Below are 20,267 nucleotides of genomic sequence, written 5' to 3' on the forward strand. Positions count from 1 at the left end.
CACAATAATGTTTACTGCATTTTTCATTGTATAACAGTGTGTAATATGATCTGGGGTTTTTGTTTCTTTATTAAATAAGCCTGTAGTTATCTTGTAGTATATAGTCACCTTCTGGACTCTTTAACCCTTGTGTGGTGTTCGTATTTTTGTTACTCAGCCAGTGTTCATGGGTCTGGTGGACCCGCTAGAGTTTTGGCTTTCCAATTAACACTATCAAACAATTTTATGTTAAATTACTCAACAGATGTTTACTTCATCCCAATTACGAGCCATGTGAACAGCAAACATGGTTAATTTTTTCCCTTTACCTTTGTTAGATGACATTTATGAATTAATGTGCTTCTCGTTTTTTTTAATAAAATGTTATAAAAAAAATAAAATCAGTTATAATCAAGTGCAAATATCTTTATACCATATTTTGCAGGTTTTGATGGTATATACTGCCTAAAGGGGCATTGGCCTCTAAATGGCATCAGCTGCTCATCAATGGTGACATTAGGCCCAGAGTTATAAAACGGGGGAGGCGGTGCACCCACTTATCCCACATTGTCCTGATGGCAGCTAGCTTGTCTCTCTGCCGTCGAGCTGGTCTGTTGTCTCGGTTATCAAAACGAATAATCCTGGAAATTTTGTGTAAGTTTTCCAGAGACATTGATGCATGGAAAAGTTCTCTGCCGGTTTCTGCATCCCACAGAGATTCTGTGGATTCCCCATTGGACCTGAAAACTCCAGCAAGGGTAAGAACCCCAAAGTAGGCCTGCAGATCAATTTGGTCCATCTTCTTCCACCTCTCTCCAAAAACACACCATCCTTCTAAATTACTGCAATCCAGAATAATTTTCTGGATGGAATCTGGGATGAAAAGCTCAAATGAAGACTTGATGTCCTGCACATGAGTAACTGCCAGCCGTGTTGGCCCTGGTTGCATCCTTATCACATTAGCAGCTCTGCAGGGTGGCTCATTTCTTGGGCAAGAAGACCATTCAATTTCACTTTTTTTTTGACATACATATTTCTTCACTTGCCGTCTGGTGGGCTTGTTTTGGTCCCGGAGCTGGCTACTGACAGGCTGGTTCTGGAGCTGGCTGATGATGGGGTACTCGTCTTTGTTTTGTTACTAAATGGTGCTCAACCTCATCCACTTCTTCAAAGTCACTGTCAGACTCTGAATTTTCAGAAATGTGATCCTCATATTCTGAAACCTCTTCCTCGACATCATCATCAGAAGCTCCTCTCTCTTCCAAAATCAAATTGCAAGGCCATCGCAGCAGATAATCTTTTTGCCATCTTGATCAGCTGTGATAAGGAACCACACTGGTAAAGTCTCATTCAAAGTATTATGCCCCTAATTTGCAGGTTGGACAGGGTATGAGAAAATAAAATTTGGATAACTCAAGAAAGAGGGCAAAATGTGTGGGAGTGTAAGAGCAGACGGTGTCGATAGTTAAATTTTCAACAATGTTGCAACTTTGTGCGGGAGCAGGAGGGGAAGAAAACACTATCAGCAGCACCAGAAAGGAGGAAGACAGAGTGTGGGAACACAGGACCTACACTTTCAACACTTTTATTAGACCTGGGTCCAGTGGACCCCAACATCTTGTATGTAATGTAAATGCGTGGGGGGAGGTACAGTATGCGGTCATCGAAAATTTGTTCGGATTTATGTTCTTCACAGAAAATAAACCAAAGCCAATGAATTTTAGGTTGAAAAAATAGTTAATTGTTTAATTTTTCTTTTGAAAAAAACTGAAAACGGGTCTCACAGACCCGAACACCATACAAGGGTTTTAAAAAGAAAACAATGTTGCTTGAGTTTTGGATGGGAATGAAGAAAACCAGTGGAATTTACAGTGACCGTGACAGGTCAAATGCACTGCATTTTAAGAAAATCTCAGCAAAAAGAAAAAAATGTTGCAAAAAGAGATAAAACATGTGGATTTCCCCATTATGAAGCTTTCTTCTTCCAGTAGAGGTAACGGATGTTGTATGATAAACTGTGACAGCAATAGATATCTAAAAGCAAAAAGTCTCTGTAATTTCTCCTGACTTTGGGATTTGCAGTTGAGCTCCAGTTCAAATAACAAATCTAAATACGAGCTTTAGGAATTTTGCTTTTCATTTGAAAAAGAAAGCACAGTAGTTTGACTCCCTGGTGAAACAAGAACCTTAAAGGTGACGGGGAGCCGCTACAACAAGTCTTCAACCTCAACCTGTGACTGGGGAGAGTGCCCGCCATCTGGAAGACATCCTACATCATCCCAATGAGCTGAATGACCGGTGGCACTCACGTCACATCTTATGACAACTCTAGAGCGGCTCCTCCTCAACCTCCTCCAACCACAGGTACAACATGCCCAGGACCCAGTACAGTTTGCCTACAAGGCGGATGTCGGAGTGGAGGATGCCATTCTATACCTCCTACAAAGAGCACACACACACCTGGATGAGGGGAAAGGCACGGTCAGGATCCCGTTTCTGGACTTTTTGAGTGCCTTTAATATAATCCGGCCCGGTCTGCTTCTGAAAAAACAAGATCTCCGACTACCTCACTGACAGACCACAAAACGTCAGGCTGAAGGACATCACGTCTGACACTGTGGTCAGGAGCACAGGAGCACCACAGGGAACTGTGCTGTCCCCTCTTCTCTTCACCCTGTACACCTATGACTTCTGCTATAACTCTGAATTATACCATATTCAGAAGTTTGCAGACGACACAGCCATCATGGGGTGTATCTGTGATGATCAGGAAGAGGAGTACAGGAGTCTGGTGAGGAACTTTGTCACACGGACTCACACAAAGCTGCACCTGCAACTCAACACCTCAAAGACCAAGGAACTGGTTGTGGGAGGTCCAGACCAGGTCCAGTGCCATTTCAGATAGAGGGAGAGGAGGTGGAGGTGGTCAACACGTACAAGTACCTCGGTCTGTGGGTGGACAACAAACTGGACTGGTCATGCAACATGCAGCACCTGTATAAAAAAGTACAAAGCCGACTCTACTTCTTCTGGAGGCTGAGGTCTTTCAACATCTACATGAAGCTCCTGAGGATGTTTTACCAGTCGGTGGTTGCAGGAGTACTTTTCTATGCTGTGGTGAGCTGGAGGAGCAGCACAGCAAAGAAGGACTCATTCAGGCTGGAAAAACTAATCAGGAAGGCTGGCTCTGTGGTCGGCATGAAGCTGGACACTCTGGTGACAGTGGCAGAGAAAAGGACACTAATGAAACTGCTGGACATTATGGACAATGCTGGGCATCCTCTGCGCATGGCCATAAATAATCAGAGGAGCCTATTCAGGTTGCTTCTCCCAAAGTCAAGAACCAACAGACTTAAAAACTCCTTTGTCCCACACGCCATGAAACTGTTTAACTCCTCGTTGGAGGAGAGAGGAAACATGAGGACAAAGGAGGGAGGGAACAACTGAGTTGTAATGCCCTTTTCACTGTGCAATATTTGCAATATTTTTTCTTATATTCGACTGTGCAATAATCACTGTGCAATAGACTCACTCAAATGTGCAATACGCTGGTATTCCTATTTATCGCTATTATTTATTCTGTATTTATATATGTGTATATGTGTATATATGGTATATTTATGCTCATATCCTTACTCTCATTCCTCTTTATTGTATCTGTAACATGCAACTTCTGTCGGTGCTGTGCTACTGGAAACTGAATTTCCAGGAGGAACCCGAGAGATTAATAAAATCTCTTCTAATCTAATCTAATCTAATCTAATCTAAAAAACAAAAAGGTCAAACACCAATGTAACGCCTCCAAACACTGGTTCTAACACTTGGTGTTTCGAGTCTACCTGATTTCGAGATTTCCTGGTTCTTCTTCTCAGTTATATTTAGATTCCCAATTTTGTTTTTTGTTTTTTTAATATCTAGCCTTTTCTTAGTTTCAGTCTATACTGTATTCTTTGAATCCCTGTGTATTCTTACCTCCCTTGAGTTCACGCCGCTGGTCTAGTCCTGTCTCTAAGGAATGTGTGAGGGGTCTGCTAGGGCTGGTGATGGCACCAAGGTATAAAACTTTAAGGCTGACTCTGCTAGAGGAAAACAGGGCAATACATTTTGGTTATTAGGGAATGCTCTTTTCCCCCTTCTCTAACTCTACAGGAAGGAAAAGAGGTGGTTGCCATGGTGATGGGAGTGTTGCCTGCAGAACTGTCAACTCCATAAAGGGAGATGTCTGAAAGGTGCAGGAGATGAAACATAAGCAGGACATGGGGTCTAAAGGATTTTCTCCAACTTTTGACCAATCATGTTAACGCTCTGTTTTTACCACACCTAATTAAAGTGTTTACTGCTTGCGTGTGGCAGCTTTTGCCTCCAAGCCAGAGAGACAGCAGTCCACCATGCCATGTAAAACTAATTTGACATTCTAACCATTTAATAATAAAATGTGAAAACTTATCATTTGAGCACCTTTGTCTTCTCTCAAAAAACCACACAAAAAACCCAACACTTTATAGACTTTTCTTAGTTATCATGCTTCTCCTGTGTTTCCCATGCCTTTCGTCATGTTTTCATCAGTTTATGTTAGGATTTGGGACTGCATGTGTTCTATTGTCTTGTGTGTCTTTTCCTTTTTTAGTGCAGGCGGTCATGGTTGTGATCATCAGGGTTTTCCTGATGCACCTGCAGAGCATCAGGCATCATTTGATAGGCTATTTAAGGAGTAGTGTGACAGCTCTTGGGTGTCGGATTATTGTCTCATTCTCAAGTGGTAACAGGCCAACCATCTTTTATGTACTACTTTGATTAGCAGGACATTCATGGATCACCTTCGGTTTTCTGGCAGTTTGTGATTCTCACTGTCCAGCCATTCTAAGCCTGAAGTTTTCTGGGCATCAAAATGCCTACCTTTCCATTTTACCTCAGTTCGCTCACCTGCACTACCACCGGTCCACGTGGTCCCCACTAAAATCTCCAGCCTTATGTATCCCACCTCGTTCCTAGACTGTAAATTCGTGGCTCCTGCTTTATCTGAGTTTTGTATTTTTCTGTTTTTTGCAAAGTGGTCAGTATTAAAGCTTCCTTTTTGAGTTCACTTAATGTTTAATGAGTCCTTCATTTACGTCCTACTTTGCCTGCCACACAGAGAAGGACATCATTCACTGTCCAAAAACAGCTCTGTGTTGACTTAGCGGAAAAATGGCAACCTGTTCAGAGTGCAGCCTGAAACACTTAGGTCTGAGATAATTAAGTGCTAGAAAACAGTAAATATAGGAAAGGGAAAGACCTAATAATATTGTAGTTATCACTATGGTGAAAAGAGGTGCTCAGCTGTCAACTGATCACCAGCTGGTGGTGAGTTGGATCAGGTGGTGGGGGAAGAATGCCTGGCAGAAGACCCGTCAGTGTAATCTTTAACTCCAGACTCTGGCAGAGCTTCGACAACATCCTGGGAGAGGGGAACGGGAGATCGACAGATGGATTGGTGCTACAGCTCAATTTACTGGTCATTCTACGTCCCTACCCTCATTTATGGTTGGTTTACGGGTGAGGTGTTCCAGGCACCTCCCACTGGGAGGAGACCAGGACAAGCTTGAGAGATTACGTCACTCGGCTGAGAACGCCTTGGTATTTCCCAGGACAACCTGGAGGAGGTGGCCAGGGAGAGTAAGGTCTGGGCTTCTCTGCTTAGGCTGCTGCCCATGCGTCCCAGTCCCGGATAAGTGGAAGAAAATGGATGGATGGAAAGTCACAGTAAAATAACAAATAAATAAAAACAGATATCCAAAACAGAACCTGGCACAAACAGGTGTCACAACTTCACATGACAGAAAATCCTAAACACAAACTTCAAAAATTCCAAACATTTATTTAACATGAAAACCATTAAAAAAGCTACTAGCATACTTTGCGTGGTTATGTATTTTTTTTTCATGTTTTTTTAAAATATATTAAATATTTCAAAGTGATAAACTATGGGTCTCACACTGCCCCACACAAACACATTGTCTACAGGATATTTAGTGAGTTGACATCTAATATATCTCACCTCTGATCTAAATCATGATGTTCTTCTGTTTTTTTTCTCAGCTACTAAGTTTAACACTACAGATGTCAGTGATCATGTGATCTAGTTTTCCATATACTGTGTAACTTCTGATTGGCCAGTAAAATCTAATCATCACTCTTAAAAGTGAAGAGTCGCCATTCTTTTATTCAGTACGACTGTTGGAACAATGGCATCTGCACACATTGTCTTCTACCTGATAAGTTTGTTCTTGGGTGTAATTGGTAAGTTTGTGTTTAACCACAGTCTAATTCTTTTACGGTCTTTTTTCTCAGCTGCCATGTTCCACAATGTGTATTTGCTTTGTCTTTCATTTCACCACAGCTCAGAAGAACAACATGCATTTATCCTCCTCTGTTCATGAAGAAGCACGTTTTATATCAGCTAAATCTGGAGACAGAGTGACTTTACATTGTTACTATGAACAGAATGTTGCTGCACGTTTTTACTGGTATAAACAAACTTTAGGAGAGAAACCAAAACTCATTTCTACCTTCTATAAGTCAGAAGCCAATTTTGTTCAATTTCATGGTCCATTCAAGAATAATGCACGTTTCAGACTAGATAATGAAAAAGGAAAAAACCATTTGATTATCTCAGACTTAAGTGTTTCAGACTCAGCAACTTACTACTGTATACGTTCCTATTTCTACACATTAATGTTCTTAGAGACCATTATTGTCAGTGTCAATGATTTAGATTTAAACATACGAGCTTTAGTTCATCAGTCAGCATCTGAGACCATCCAGCCAGGAGGCTCGGTAAGTCTGCACTGTATGGTACACAATATGCTGAGCTGTGATGGAAAACACAGTGTTTACTGGTTCAAAGACTCTGAAGACTCTCAACCAGGACTCATTTACACCCATGGAGTCAGGAATGATCAGTGTGAGAGGAAAGACAACAAAAGCACACACACCTGTGTTTATAACTTGAGAATGGAGAGCCTGAATGTGTCTCAGACTGGGATCTACTACTGTGCTGTTGTCTCATGTGGACACATACTGTTTGGAAACGGGACCAAGCTGGACTTTGGGGGTAAGTCACTTTTCCCGCAGAGGTGACTCACATGGTATTATAAATAGGAGCAGATCATATTCGATGAACTCAGGAAGAAAAGCTAAAAAGCTCTGTCATTTCTAGGATTTACAGTTCGTGGAGATTCTGCTGGCCTGATGTATTTCTTAAGCGCAGCTTTAACGCTCACCACCATCATCAGCGTCTCATCAACTTTTTTAGTGTATAAGATGAAAAAGAGGAACAACTGCCAATCCAGAGGTTAGAATTTCTGTTCATATTTTACTCTTGTGGTTTACAAATAGTGGCATTAAAGTTTAAATCATTTCCTTTTATTTCTCAGCAGACTCAAACACAAATGTTTCTGTAAATTTAGAGGTGAGTTTTAAAGTGTGGAAGTTCTTGTGTTTTTAGGAAATGACATTTGTTGTTGAACTGTTATTTTGATTCTTTTGGTATCCAGAGCACCCAAGAGGACAACCTTCATTATGCTGCTCTGAGAAAAATTAGGACGAAAGGAGCAAGAAGACAGACGAGCAACACCCAGGATACATGTGTGTACTCCAGTATAAAGTAAACAGTAGAAATTAAGATTTATAGTATTACTTTTCTGCTATAGTGATGATTTTGGCATCTTCTCTTTGGTCTGAAAGAAAAATGATTTAACTGCTAACAGCATTTGATCACTTGCGTATTTTTGAAATTCCTGTAAATGTAATTCCAGTAGAAAATTTAATTTTGGGTTTGATGTATTTTTGAAGTTTTGAAGTCATTTTTAGTTGTCTGTTTACATTTGTTGTTGGGGTTGAGGTTTTTTTTATCATTTGAAGTTTTGATTCTTTATTATGGTGGGTTCAGTATTGGATATTTGTTTTGTCTCCCTATTTTATGGTTTTGTGTTCGTGATATGATTAGGTTTTTGTGGTGGTATTTACTGTATTTAAAATGCTTAGGCTTAGTTTTTTTGTTAGAATGTCTAATATTATTGTGAGTAGTAGTCTCACATGTGTTCCTGTTGATGATGACTTTCACCTGCATGTTGTTTTTTAACATTCCAATCCAATCCCACTTTATTTATAGATGAATTTAAAACAACATCGTTGACCAAAGTGCTTTCCAGCAAAAAACTCAGATAAAAGTTAAAAGCCATACATAACAGACAAATAAATAAATATCAATAACAATAAAATAAATACATGAATGAAAAAAGAAGATCAAAACTGACTTCAAGCTTACTCTGGTAGTACTCTTAAAAAGCCTTGGAAAAAATGTGTGTTTTTTTAAAGTGATTATAAGATTTCAAGTGTTGGGGCCTGTATTTGTATAGCGCTTTTCTAGTCCCTAAGGACCCCAAAGTGTTTACACATCCAGCCGGACACTGGCGCCACCGGGCCCTCTGACCACCAACAGTAGGCAATGGGTGAAGCGTCTTTCCCAAGGACACAAAGACAGAGACTGTCGGAGCGGGGGCTCGAATCGCCAACCTTCTGATTACAAGACGAACTGCCAACTCTTGAGCCACATTTGCCACGATAATAAGTTCAATGATCCCCTAACTTCCTGTCAAGATGAACTTTTACACATCCAGTCATCCACCCATTCACACACACTGTTGGAATTGATATTTTTTGTCTTGTCATTTGTGCTTAGAAACATATAATCATTTATGCTTAGATATATATATAATCATTTGTGTGCTGATAAAGTATCTTATCCTTAGTAGGTCTGATAAGAGTGTATGTGCACTTGTGTACCATGAGATGAGCGGAAGCAGCCTTGACGTTATAATTTTCATTATAGCTGTAGAAACCAAACTGTCTTGTTCGTTATCTCAAACTCTAAGACTTCACACCTTTAAATGTCCTATTGAAAGTTCATGTTTTTATATTTTAGCAAGACGTTTACTTATGCTTTTCTGCATACAGTTTAAGTTCATTGAAAGGTCGTATGTCTATGTATGGTATAGCTGGAAACATACACACACACACACATGCATCTACACACACACACAGAATATAGACACTGATCCTGCTTAAGAATGTCACGTGTATTTGTAATTGCATATTCATGAATGATTGCTTGCTGACAATAAAAAGGGCTGTAGTGAAGGAATCAGTCAAAGTTAGTTGAGTTCAGGTGAAGGAATCTTTTCCTCAACTTTGACTGACTTCCCTTGTGAGCCACAAACACAAAGAGCTAGGTCTTGTGCAGTTTGATGGTTTTGTGCCTAGATGAAGCCAACACACACAGGTGATGGCAAGCTACACTGCAGCCACAGCCGCCCTGGGGCACACTGACAGAGGCGAGGCGGGTGAAATGCCCAAGCACACAATGACCAAGACTGTCCGAGCCGGGGCTCGAACCGGCAACCTTCCAATTACAAGACGAACTGTCAACTCTTGAGCCACAATCGCCCCCATATGGAGGAGCAGCTTATTCCATAATTTGGGGGCCACAACAGCAAAAGCTTGGTCCCTCTGGTGTTTCAGTCTCAGCATGGGGACAGCAAGAAGTGACTGGTCAGTTGATCTAAGAGACCTTTGTGGAGTGTATCGGTGTAGATGGTCTGACAGGTAAGTGGGAGTCAGGCCATTTAAAACTTTGAAAGCAAACAATAAAATTTTAAAATGAATTCTAAAATGGACAAGGAACCAGTGTAAAGAGGCAAGAACAGGGGTAATGTGCTCATGTTTGCGTTTCCCAAGCCGCAGCATTCTGGACCATTTGCAAGCGTGATAGTGAAGTCTGATATAATATAAAACAATATAAGGAGGAATTTTTAGTCCAAGGTTGATGACAATTGGTTTGACACAGGATGTGAGAGGACCCAAGTCAGATGGTGGGACACCAGGGCCTGGGGGGGTTAAGGTCATTGTTTTTCAGGGATAGATGAATCTGTCAGCTGTCTGCATAAAAATTGGATTTGTGGTTTTTAATAATATGGCCAAGGGGAAGTAAATAAATGCTAAAAAGAAGGGGCCTGAGGATGGACCCCTGTGGTACACCGCATGGGAGGGGGGGCGGAGGATGAATGAAATTTCCCAAGTGAGACAGAGAAACTTCTGTCACACTGGTATGACTTGAATCACTCCAAGGCAGTGCCTGTAATTCCAACATGATGTTCTAGGCGAGAAATTAAAATGTTGTGATCTACTGTATCGAAAGACAACCCACCCCAGGGATAAATAAAGTTTTATTTTATCTAATTTAATCTAATAACTTTAATCTCAGCCAAACCGATTTACTCACGAACAAATAAAACACTGAAATAAGCCCAACAATAACATTTTTAGGTTGTCTAAGTTACTTATATATTACGTTTAACCTGAGTAGCGAAAGTCCGCGGTGATCTGAAAATGATGTGCCGGGAGTTGTGCCGTTCTCGGCGGCTTCAGTAACCCTCAAGCTCTCAGCTAGCTATTGAGCTGGTGGGTAACAGACTTCTCCGAAAGCGTCGAAGCACTTTTGCAAATATGCAATATCTTGATAAACCGAGCAGATATTTGAAGTTTACACACCCACATTCTCGCCTGAAAATATGTTAAAAGTTTATTTTGTAGCCCAGAAAGATTAATAACAGTAATTTTAAAACTTAGTAGCGGCCGCCATTGCCGGAAACTGGAGTTTGGCTGGGCCGCAATATGAATTCTGGGTGGGCTACGAAGGACATACCAGACCCATCCTTCAAATTCCGGGAAAAGGAGGACGCATTTGTTGGCTGCATTCGGAGGAGTCTACGAATTTGGACAGCCTTTAGTGCGTTACTGTGATGTAATCGGCCTACAAATGCAGCCTGAATGTGTAAAGCGCTTTGGGGTCCTTAGGGACTAGAAAAGCACTATACAAATACAGGCCATTTACCATTTACCATTTACCTTGCTGAATCAATGTTTTGAAGAAATAAGCCAGTACAAAACATACTTCTTGTTTTGTTCTGCTCCAAATCACCTCGTTCCTACACTGTGAATATGTGGCTCTTGCTTTATGTGAGTTTTGTGTTGTTCTGTTTTCTGGAAAGTGTTCAGTATTAAAGCTGCCTTTTTGAGTTCACTTAGTCCTTCATTTACGTCCTAGTTTGCCTGCCACTCAGAGAAGGGCATCATTCACTGTCCAAAAACAGCTCTGTGTTCACCTGGCGGAAAAATGGCAACCTTTTTAGGGTGTAACCCTCCTTTCACCTTTTGGCAGTCAGGATATTCTCTGCAACTCATCATTTTGTGTTTCTTGTGTTTTTATGACTTTGTGTGTTATGCTTTATTATTCTTAGTGGTCTATGTTGTGTCTTGTGTGTTGTGTCGACCTTTGTACATTTAGGCTCCCCTTATGTCTTTGCCCTCTGTGCCCCCTTCTGTGTGTATGCGTTTAGGTGTGTTAGTCCTAAACACATACACACCATTCCCATGTTCCCTTCCTTGTGTGTGTCATTCCATGTTTCCCATCTATGTTTATCTCCTTAGACTTTCTTGTTTTCCCGAGTGTTGTGTCTTCCCAGTCCATTTGACATGTTATGATGTTTTGTCTCCCTTCGCGTCATGTCTCTCTCCCGTCCTCCCTCACACTCCCTCGTGTTCCCTCGCTCTATCCCGTCTGCCTCTCCTCCACTCCTGCATCATGTTCCTCTGTTTCCTGTTTTATTGTAAAGGTCTTGTGTTTCCATGTTTTGTTCAGTTTTGCTTCCCCTGTCTCGTTAGGGTTATTCGTGTCAGCTGTGTTGCTCGTGTGTTCTCATTTCCTCGTTATCCTTCTGCGTATTTATGTCAGCGTCTCCCTCAATCTCGTGTCGCAATCTCCCTCATGGCAGTGTGTCTCTCCCTGTGTTTCCTTGTGTATTCATGTTTATAGAGTCCCAGTTTATTTTTGTATTGCCTTTTTTCCCTTTCAGCTAATAAAGCTGTATTTTGAGTGTAAATCCCATTTTCTATGAGTTTGCATTTGGGTCCTTTCCTGCCTGCCTGCACAGCTGTTTCATGACAGTTAGCATGTATTCTCTACTGCACTCTTTTTCACTTCTTTATTTTTCTACTTGTAAACATACCACGGCAGACCCAACGACCATCTCATGCTTTTCAGCATTTACTTGTATTAACTCTCACGTTTGCTGTTTTACACACCGGCTGCAGCTTTGCAGCTTACAGCCACACACACTAACAACAACAATAACATTGCAGGACGTAGTTCAGCTTTGAAGATGGAGAAGTGTGATTGCGAATGCCGCTTAGGTGCGTCTGCCTCCCCTGCAGCAGCACTGCAGACCACGCCATGCCACATACCCCCATCGCCCGACTGAGCTCCCTCATCCTGCGCATGAGCGGGAGAGTGAACCTGCCCGGACAGTCAGGGCCCCCTGGCCCAGTGACAGGAAAGTGTCCATTCAAGTGGCCGCCGCGTGTCTGATGGAAGAGAGGCCAGACCGGGCAGCACATCCACCTCCGTCTCCAGCTTGGCAGGTCCCGCCAGCTCACGCTGAGCCAGTCCTCCCCGGGCATTGTCTACACTCAGGCAGAGCAGGCTCCACTGGGGCGGCGACCCAGGTCTTCCCTGGTCCTTAGAGACCGGGGTCTCTCCACCCTCTCTCCACCTCCAGCTGGCGAGGTGCGTGGGACGTTGGTAAGTCTGGCGGTTGCTTAGTGACCCTTCTCTGGGGAACCAGAATGGGTGCAGGCCCCTGCCAAGCACCAGCTGCTCCCACCCAAGGAATGGTTACAGGCGCGGCAGCAGGTTGTGTCGTGGCTGTCCCCACCCTGGGGGCCAACATGGGAAAATAGTGGCACAGTCTAAAGTAGAGATGGATATCGAAGAGAAATAAAAAATGTAATCCGATCCGAAGTATCACAAAATCATCTCACAAAATGCGCTACTTGGCGTAACTCAGCTCGGCGCATCAGAGCAGTATGTGTCACGTGATAGAGCGGCTGTTGTCTGTGAGACCTGTTGGCGGTCTGTTGGAGCATTTGGAGCCTCGCTACATGCTTCCTAACCGCGGCATTTCATCTCGGCGAAAACTATCCCAGAGAAGTAAAGCAAGTGTGTAAATTCATCCCTGAATGTTTGCATAGTATTTCCACGTTAAGCTTAACAACTGATATATTGACCCACAGCTGGACTGGCCATCGGAGTTCCATATTGAGGTGAAAAGGAAGCAATTTGTCCCGTACTTCAGCTAGAATTAAAAAATAGACACAAAGCCGGAGTTATTCTGTCTTTGCTGCGCAGTTGCATCTACTTCTTTCATTCTCTACCCCTTCCTCTCCTGTTATTACTTCGAACATGAAACTGATCAACGATCAGCTGATCGGCTTTTCTGCCGTAAGTCCCGTCTTTCTTGTTTGTTTATCGCCCACTTTGTGCTAGAAAGAGGAGACAAGCGGATAAACAACAGCAGCACGTTTAAGCGTGATAAGCTGTTGTTAGAATGTATTTAATATTACTTTCTAGTATCAGCTGATGTTTGCTGGAGCCACGGCTGTAAAAGCTGCTGGTCATGATGTCGGTTTGGATATCTGGTGAGAGGGAAACATGAAGATGAAACCAGGAGATGTCCTTACTGAATCATCAGAGCTGAGCAGGTGATGAAGAAACAGGTTTACCTTTTAGGTGACACAAATGAGTTGAAGGGAAGTTATGAACTGTTTCTGACAAATAACACCAGGATAATTTTCTTCATAGCTGATGGCTGGTAACTGTGCAGGGGCGGGTCTAACAAAGTTTTGTCGGGGGGGGCGAGGTAGGGCATTAACAGGGAAAAGAGGGCACAAATAAATATTTTTCTTTGTTATGTCATTTAAAAACTTTGAATAAATAATTATCTGAATCATACAACAAAAGTGGTCATCTGATTAAATGTATAGAAATCCAATATTATACAGGCTTACCAACAGCTTCATCCACCAGGCTGTGAGACTGCTGAACTCTCTTCCCTCCCGGCTTCCAGCCAGCAGAATCACCAGATTGGCAGAAGTATAGGAAGACAGACTGGACTCTACCCCTCCCACCCCCCATCCACGCACACTCTCCAACAAGGAAACACTCTCTGAACCAAGAACTGGAAAACATTCCTGACTGGAAACAACTACCTCTGCATTGCAATTGCACACACCTGCTGCTATATATTTTTAGTATTTCTTTTAGCCCTTTTATTTTATTATATTACTATTACTGCTGCTATAGTCTTATGCTGCATTAAAACAAAACACCCCTACCAACCACAACCTGGGACTACCTGAAGTAGACTAGTATACTATTTTCCAGGGAACACTGTTGGAACATTTTATTTTATTTATTTTTTGTCTATCCTGTTACCTATTTAATATTACCTTATTGTTAGGGCTGTTTTTGTTGTGCATCTGCACTTTATTGTTGTCAATGTCTACGCATGGGAGAGTGTGAAACGTAATTTCAATTCCTTTGTATGGCAAGTACATTTGAAGAAATTGACAAATAAAGTTTTCTATTCTATTCTATTCTATTCTATTCTATTATTGTATATAGTAACTAATAAGTCTAATATACCCTTGTAAGCTATAGAACTTTTTCCTTTGGGAAGATACCATCTGTGCAGTCTGCAATTCTTTTGAAGAAAGATGCTGAATCTATTTAATTATTGTAGAAAAATAACTGATTTCTGTACATTTGTTTTACACATGCATTAAATTAAAGTTGATTACATCAATTAAGGGCGGGGGTGGTTCCCTAATATTTTTGCTGGGAGTTGGCAACCCTTTTAGTTAGGTAGGTAAGTACTCTTTAAAATACCAGAATAGGGAGGATGGTGTAGGTTTAAATTTATTAGATTGATCAGTGTTGCTGAACTATAAAATGTTTTGGGTGGAGTACATTTTTCGCATGCAGGTATAACAGAATAGCTCCACTCTCTTGTTTTTTAAAACTTGAGTATGAACTTATACAAAATGCAGCAAGATATTTATTTAAAAAAAAACCAGTTTTATTTATTACCAAATACGCTATATCGGATTCATATCGGTATCGGCAGATATCCAAATTTATGATATCAGAATCAGTATCGGACATTAAAAAGTGGTATCATGCCATCTCTAGTCTAAAGCATGCATATGAACTTTACCATCATGCTCTCATCCTTTTGTGCAATATAAATCAAAGTAAAGTGCAAACTGCCCAAACACAAGAAAGCAAAAAAACTATGCCTCATTGCTAGAAAACAGTAAATATATGAAAGGGAAAGACCTAATAATATTGTAGTTATCACTACTGTGAAGAGAGGTGCTGAGTTGTCAACTGATCACTAACTGGTGGTGAGATGGATCATGTAGCAGGGGAGGAATGCCTGGCAGAAGTCCCATATGCGAGATCCTTAACTCTTGACTCTGGCAGAGCTTCGACAACATTCCGGGAGAAACAAGTGGGAGATCGACAGACAGATTGGTGCTACAGCTCAATTTACTGGTCGTTCTATGTCCCTACTTTTACTTATGGTTGGTTTATGGGTGAGATGTTCCGGGCACCTCCCACTGGGAGGAGGCCAAGACATGCTTGAACAATTATTTCTCTTCACTGGTCTAGGAATGCCTTGGTGTTTCCTGGGACAAGCTGGAGGAGGTGGCCAGGGAGAGAGAGGTTTGGGCTTCTCTGCTTAGGTTGCTGCCCCCGTGACCCAGTCACGGAAAAGTGGAAGAAAATGGATGGAAAGTCACAGTAAAATAACAAAGAAATAAAAAACAGATATCCAAAACAGAACCTGGCAAAAACAGGAGTCAAAACTTCATGACAGAAAATCCTAAACACAAACTCAAAACTTCCCAAAATGTATCTAACATAACAAACATTAAAAAGGTAATGGTATATTTTGTGTGCTTGTGTATTATTTTTCATGGTTTAATACATTAAATATTTCAAAACGATAAACTATGGGTCTCACACTGCCCCACACAAACACATTGTCTACAGGATATTTAGTGAGTTGACATCTAATATATCTCACCTCTGATCTAAATCATGATGTTCTTCTGTTTTTTTTCTCAGCTACTAAGTTTAACACTACAGACGTCAGTGATCATGTGATCTAGTTTTCCATATACTGTGTAACTTCTGATTGGCCAGTAAAATCTAATCATCACTCTTAAAACTGAAGAGTCGCCATTCTTTTATTCAGTACGACTGTTTGGAACAATGGCATCTACACACATTGTCTTCTACCTGATATGTTTGTTCTTGGGTGTAATTGGTAAGTTTGTGTTTAACCACAGTCTAATTCTTTTGAGCTCTTTTTTCTCGGCTTCCATGTTCCACAATGTGTATTTGCTTTGTCTTTCATTTCACCACAGCTCAGAAGAACAACATGCATGTATCCTCCTCTGTTCATGAAGAAGCACGTTTTATATCAGCTAAATCTGGAGACAGAGTGACTTTACATTGTTACTATGAACAGAATGTTGCTACATGGTTTTACTGGTATAAGCAAACTTTAGGAGGGAAACCAAAACTCATTTCTACCTTCTATAAGTCAGAAACCAATTTTGTAAAATTTCATGGTCCATTCAACAATAGTGCACGCTTCAGACTAGATAATGGAAAAGGAAAAAACGACTTGATTATCTCAGACTTAAGTGTTTCAGACTCAGCAACTTACTACTGTATATGTTACTACTGGTACACATCAACATTCTTAGAGACCATTATTGTCAGTGTCAATGATTTAGATTTAAACATACGAGCTTTAGTTCATCAGTCAGCATCTGAGACCATCCAGCCAGGAGGCTCTGTAAGTCTGCACTGTATGGTGCACACTATGCTGAGCTGTGATGGAGAACACAGTGTTTACTGGTTCAAAGACTCTGAAGACTCTCAACCAGGACTCATTTACACCCATGGAGTCAGGAATGATCAGTGTGAGAGGAAAGAGGACAAAAGAACACACAGATGTGTCTATAACTTGACAATGGAGAGCCTGAATGTGTCTCACACTGGGATCTACTACTGTGCTGTTGCCTCATGTGGACACATACTATTTGGAAACGGGACCAAGCTGGACTTTGGGGGTAAGTCACTTTTCCATCAGAAGTGACTCACATGGTATTATAAATAGGAGCAGATCACATTTAATGAACTCAGAGCTAAAAAGCTCTGTCATTTCTAGGATTTACAGTTTGGCAAGATTCTGCTGCCCTGATGTATTTCTTAAGTGCAGCTTTAACACTCACCACCATCATCAGCGTGTTATCAACTTTGTCAGTGTATAAAATGAAAAAGAGGAACAACTGCCAATCCAGAGGTTAGAATTTCTGTTCATATTTTACTCTTGTGGTTGTAAAACAATCATTTAAGTTTAAATAATTTCCTTTTTTTCTCAGCAGACTCAAACACAAATGATTCTGTAAATTTAGAGGTGAGTTTTAAAGTGTGGAAGTTCATGTGTTTTTAGGAAATGACATTTCTTGTTGAATTGTTATGTTGATTCTTTTGGTATCCAGAGCACCCAAGAGGACAACCTTCATTATGCTGCTTTGAGAAAAATTAGGACGAAAGGAGCAAGGAGACAGACGAGCAACACCCAGGAGGAATGTGTGTACTCCAGTATAAAGTAAACATAATGGATATAATGATTTTTAGTATTACCTTTCTGCTGTAGTGATGATTTTGGCATCTTCTCTTTATTTAACTGCTAACAGAATTTGATTACTTGCATATTTTTGAAATTCTCGTAAATGTAATTCCAGTAGATAATTTGTTTTGGATTTTGGGTTTAATTTATTTTTGAAGTTTTAAATTTTTAGTTGTCTTTTTGGATTTGTTGTTGTGTTGAGGTTTTTTTTAATCATTTGAAGTTTTGATTCTTTATTATGGTGGGTTCAGTATTGGACACTTGTTTTGATTCCATATTTTATTGTTGAATGGTTGTGATAAGATTAGGTTTTTGTGGCGGTATTTACTGTATTCACATGATGAGGCTTAGTTTTTGTGTAAAAATGTATAATATTATTGTGAGTAGTAGTCTCCCAAGTGTTCCTGTTGACAATGACTTTCCCCTGCATGTTTTTTCTCACCTGTTTAACATTCCAATCCAATCCCACTTTATTTATAAAGCAATTTAAAACAACATGGTTGACCAAAGTGCTTTCCAGCAAAAAACTGTGACAAAAGGTAAAAACCATACATTAAACAGACAAAGAAATAAATATAAATAACAATAAAATAAATACATAAATGAAAAAAACAAGTTAAAAATAAATCAGTATATATTACATTTTAAAACATGAGTAAAATAGACAATAAAGTATACAATAAATAAAATTAACAAAATAAAAAATGATTAAGAGTGACCAAAAACTGACTAAAACTGACTAGCTGACACTAGTACTACTCCTAAAAAGCATTGGAAAAAATATGTGTTTGTAAAAGTGATGGGGCCAGTTGGGGCCAGCCTTTTTTTTTTTTGCCTGTCCCGTTTGGCTCTTTTGCCATCAGAATTATTGTCTAAAGGCAAAGAAAGATGCCCAACGGATTTACTTTACCAAAATGACCATCCCAGCCTTGCCATAATGGTCCATTTGATTCACCTTTTATTGTTTATTTTATTTTCACTTGCTAAATACGGGACAGACTTGACTGGAGAAAGAAGGAGAGAAAGAAAGAGGGAAAGAGAAACAGCTGAGAAGAGGGACGGGGGAGAAGGGCAAAAAACAAAAATCAACAGAATGGGCAGGAAAAAAAAAATAAAAATAAATAAAAATAAAAAAGGAAAAAAAAAATGCATATATCGATCCCCTGGATCACCTGTTGAGAAAGAAAAAAGAAAACAAGCAGAAGAGAACAAGAGTAATAGAATAAACAACATCACAATGATATATGGGAATATGACAGTAAATACTAAATATTAAACATTATTGTGCAGCACATAAGATCAACAGAACACAGTGTGCTTTGAGGTAGGAGCCAAAAGGGGTGTAGTTTGTGGGTGTGATCACCCGTGTGGACACCTGTGAGCATGGACGCGCTTGTTTTTTTAAAAGGTTCCTTCATGTAATGATCTGCTAGAGGGTGTGGGGGGGCCACAGCCCCGTCCTCCAGGGCATGAAGCAGGTATGGAGGAGATCAAAACTCCAGACATCCAGAGGCCCTCAGAACACAAGAGACCAAGGAAGACTAACAGAGGGGCAGCTGCGCCACTGTCCCAGAAAGAGCTGAGGAGAGTCCCAGATGAGGGTTCACTCAGCAGCCGCGGAGCAGAAGCCAGGGGGAGTTGCAGTGACGCGCCCGTGTGCTCCGCCGGCAGCCAGCTGTGCCTGAGTGACCGAGCCCCAGGCCGAGAGGCCGGGGGCACCCCACCCAGGCTCCAGGCCCCGATAAGCGGCCGCCAAGGAGTGAGCCGGCGTGTACCTGGATGCCCATCCCCAGACACAAAGAACCTCCAACGCACCGATGTCTGAGGGAGTCCGCCACTGGCAGGGGAAGTGGTGGTGGGGGGAGATAGGCCTCCAAACCTTGGAGGGCCTGAGATGTCCCCAGAGAGTTAGGGCCAGCCTAATATGCAGAGGCATCTTATTCCATAATTTGGGGGCCACAACAGCAAAAGCTCAGTACCCCCATTGTTTCAGTTTTGGCATGGGGACACCAAGGAGTGACTGGTCAGTTGCGAAGTATATAGGTGTAGAAGGTCTGACAGGTAAGTTGGAGCCAGGCCATTTAAAATTTTAAAAGCAAACAATTGAATTTTTAAATGAATTCTAAAATGGACAGGCAACCAGTGTAAAGAGGCAAGAACAAGGGTAATGTGCTCATTTTTGCGTGTCCCTGTCAGCAGGCGAGCAGCAGCATTCTGGACCATTCTGAATAGTGAAGCCTGATATAATATAAACCACAATAAAATGCCTTACAATAATCAAGGTGAGTGGTCACAAATCCATCTAAAACTCTCTAAGTCACAAAAAGAAATAAAAGGTTTGACTTTAGAGAGCAGCCTCAGCTGAAAGAAGCTATTTCTCACCACTGTATTTATCTTACGGTCATTGTTTTTCAGGGGTAGATAAATCTGACAGTCGTCTGTATTAAAATTAAATGAGACTTTATGTTTTTTAATAATATGGCCACATTGAAGTAAATGCTAAAAAAGAAGGGGCCCGAGGATGGATCCTTGAGGTACACCACATGGGAGGGGGCGGAGGATAATTAAAATTTCCCAATTGAGACAAAGAAACTTCTGTCACACTGGTATGACTTGAATCACTCCAAGGAAGTGCCTGTA

The 20,267-nt window shown here is 41.1% G+C and overlaps 2 protein-coding genes across 2 annotated transcripts; both read left to right on the plus strand.

The window, feature by feature from the left end:
- Positions 1-6,203: 6,203 nt before the first annotated feature.
- Positions 6,204-15,679, plus strand: LOC146636859 (uncharacterized). Its single transcript, XM_085350382.1, has 8 exons — positions 6,204-6,258; positions 6,359-6,536; positions 6,594-7,072; positions 7,178-7,312; positions 11,366-11,417; positions 12,292-12,384; positions 12,499-12,658; positions 15,590-15,679. The coding sequence occupies exons 1-8, from the start codon at positions 6,204-6,206 to the stop codon at positions 15,677-15,679; spliced, it is 1,242 nt and encodes a 413-aa protein (XP_085206508.1).
- Positions 15,680-16,195: 516 nt separating this feature from the next.
- On the plus strand, positions 16,196-17,610 carry LOC146636860 (immunoglobulin kappa light chain-like). Its single transcript, XM_085350383.1, has 5 exons — positions 16,196-16,250; positions 16,351-17,064; positions 17,163-17,297; positions 17,380-17,411; positions 17,497-17,610. The coding sequence occupies exons 1-5, from the start codon at positions 16,196-16,198 to the stop codon at positions 17,608-17,610; spliced, it is 1,050 nt and encodes a 349-aa protein (XP_085206509.1).
- The last annotated feature ends 2,657 nt before the right edge of the window (positions 17,611-20,267 follow it).

This window comes from Diplotaxodon limnothrissa, linkage group LG3 (genome assembly GCF_057381915.1).
Source record: "Diplotaxodon limnothrissa isolate DT_005_m linkage group LG3, D_limnothrissa_male_GT1.1, whole genome shotgun sequence".
In the NCBI taxonomy this organism is placed as follows: Eukaryota; Metazoa; Chordata; class Actinopteri; order Cichliformes; family Cichlidae; genus Diplotaxodon; species Diplotaxodon limnothrissa.

What these genes read in the sequence shown, in the direction of transcription:
- LOC146636859 (XM_085350382.1), top strand. Translation starts at nt 6,204, where the DNA reads ATGGCATCTGCACACATTGTCTTCTACCTGATAAGTTTGTTCTTGGGT. An exon ending in CTCATTTCTACCTTCTATAA is followed by an intron (nt 6,537 to 6,593) that starts GTCAGAAGCCAA and finishes TGCACGTTTCAG; the next exon opens with ACTAGATAATGAAAAAGGAA. An exon ending in GCGAGGTGCGTGGGACGTTG is followed by an intron (nt 12,659 to 15,589) that starts GTAAGTCTGGCG and finishes TCACTGGTCTAG; the next exon opens with GAATGCCTTGGTGTTTCCTG.
- LOC146636860 (XM_085350383.1), top strand. Translation starts at nt 16,196, where the DNA reads ATGGCATCTACACACATTGTCTTCTACCTGATATGTTTGTTCTTGGGT. An exon ending in TTTGTTCTTGGGTGTAATTG is followed by an intron (nt 16,251 to 16,350) that starts GTAAGTTTGTGT and finishes ATTTCACCACAG; the next exon opens with CTCAGAAGAACAACATGCAT. An exon ending in GAACAACTGCCAATCCAGAG is followed by an intron (nt 17,298 to 17,379) that starts GTTAGAATTTCT and finishes TTTTCTCAGCAG; the next exon opens with ACTCAAACACAAATGATTCT.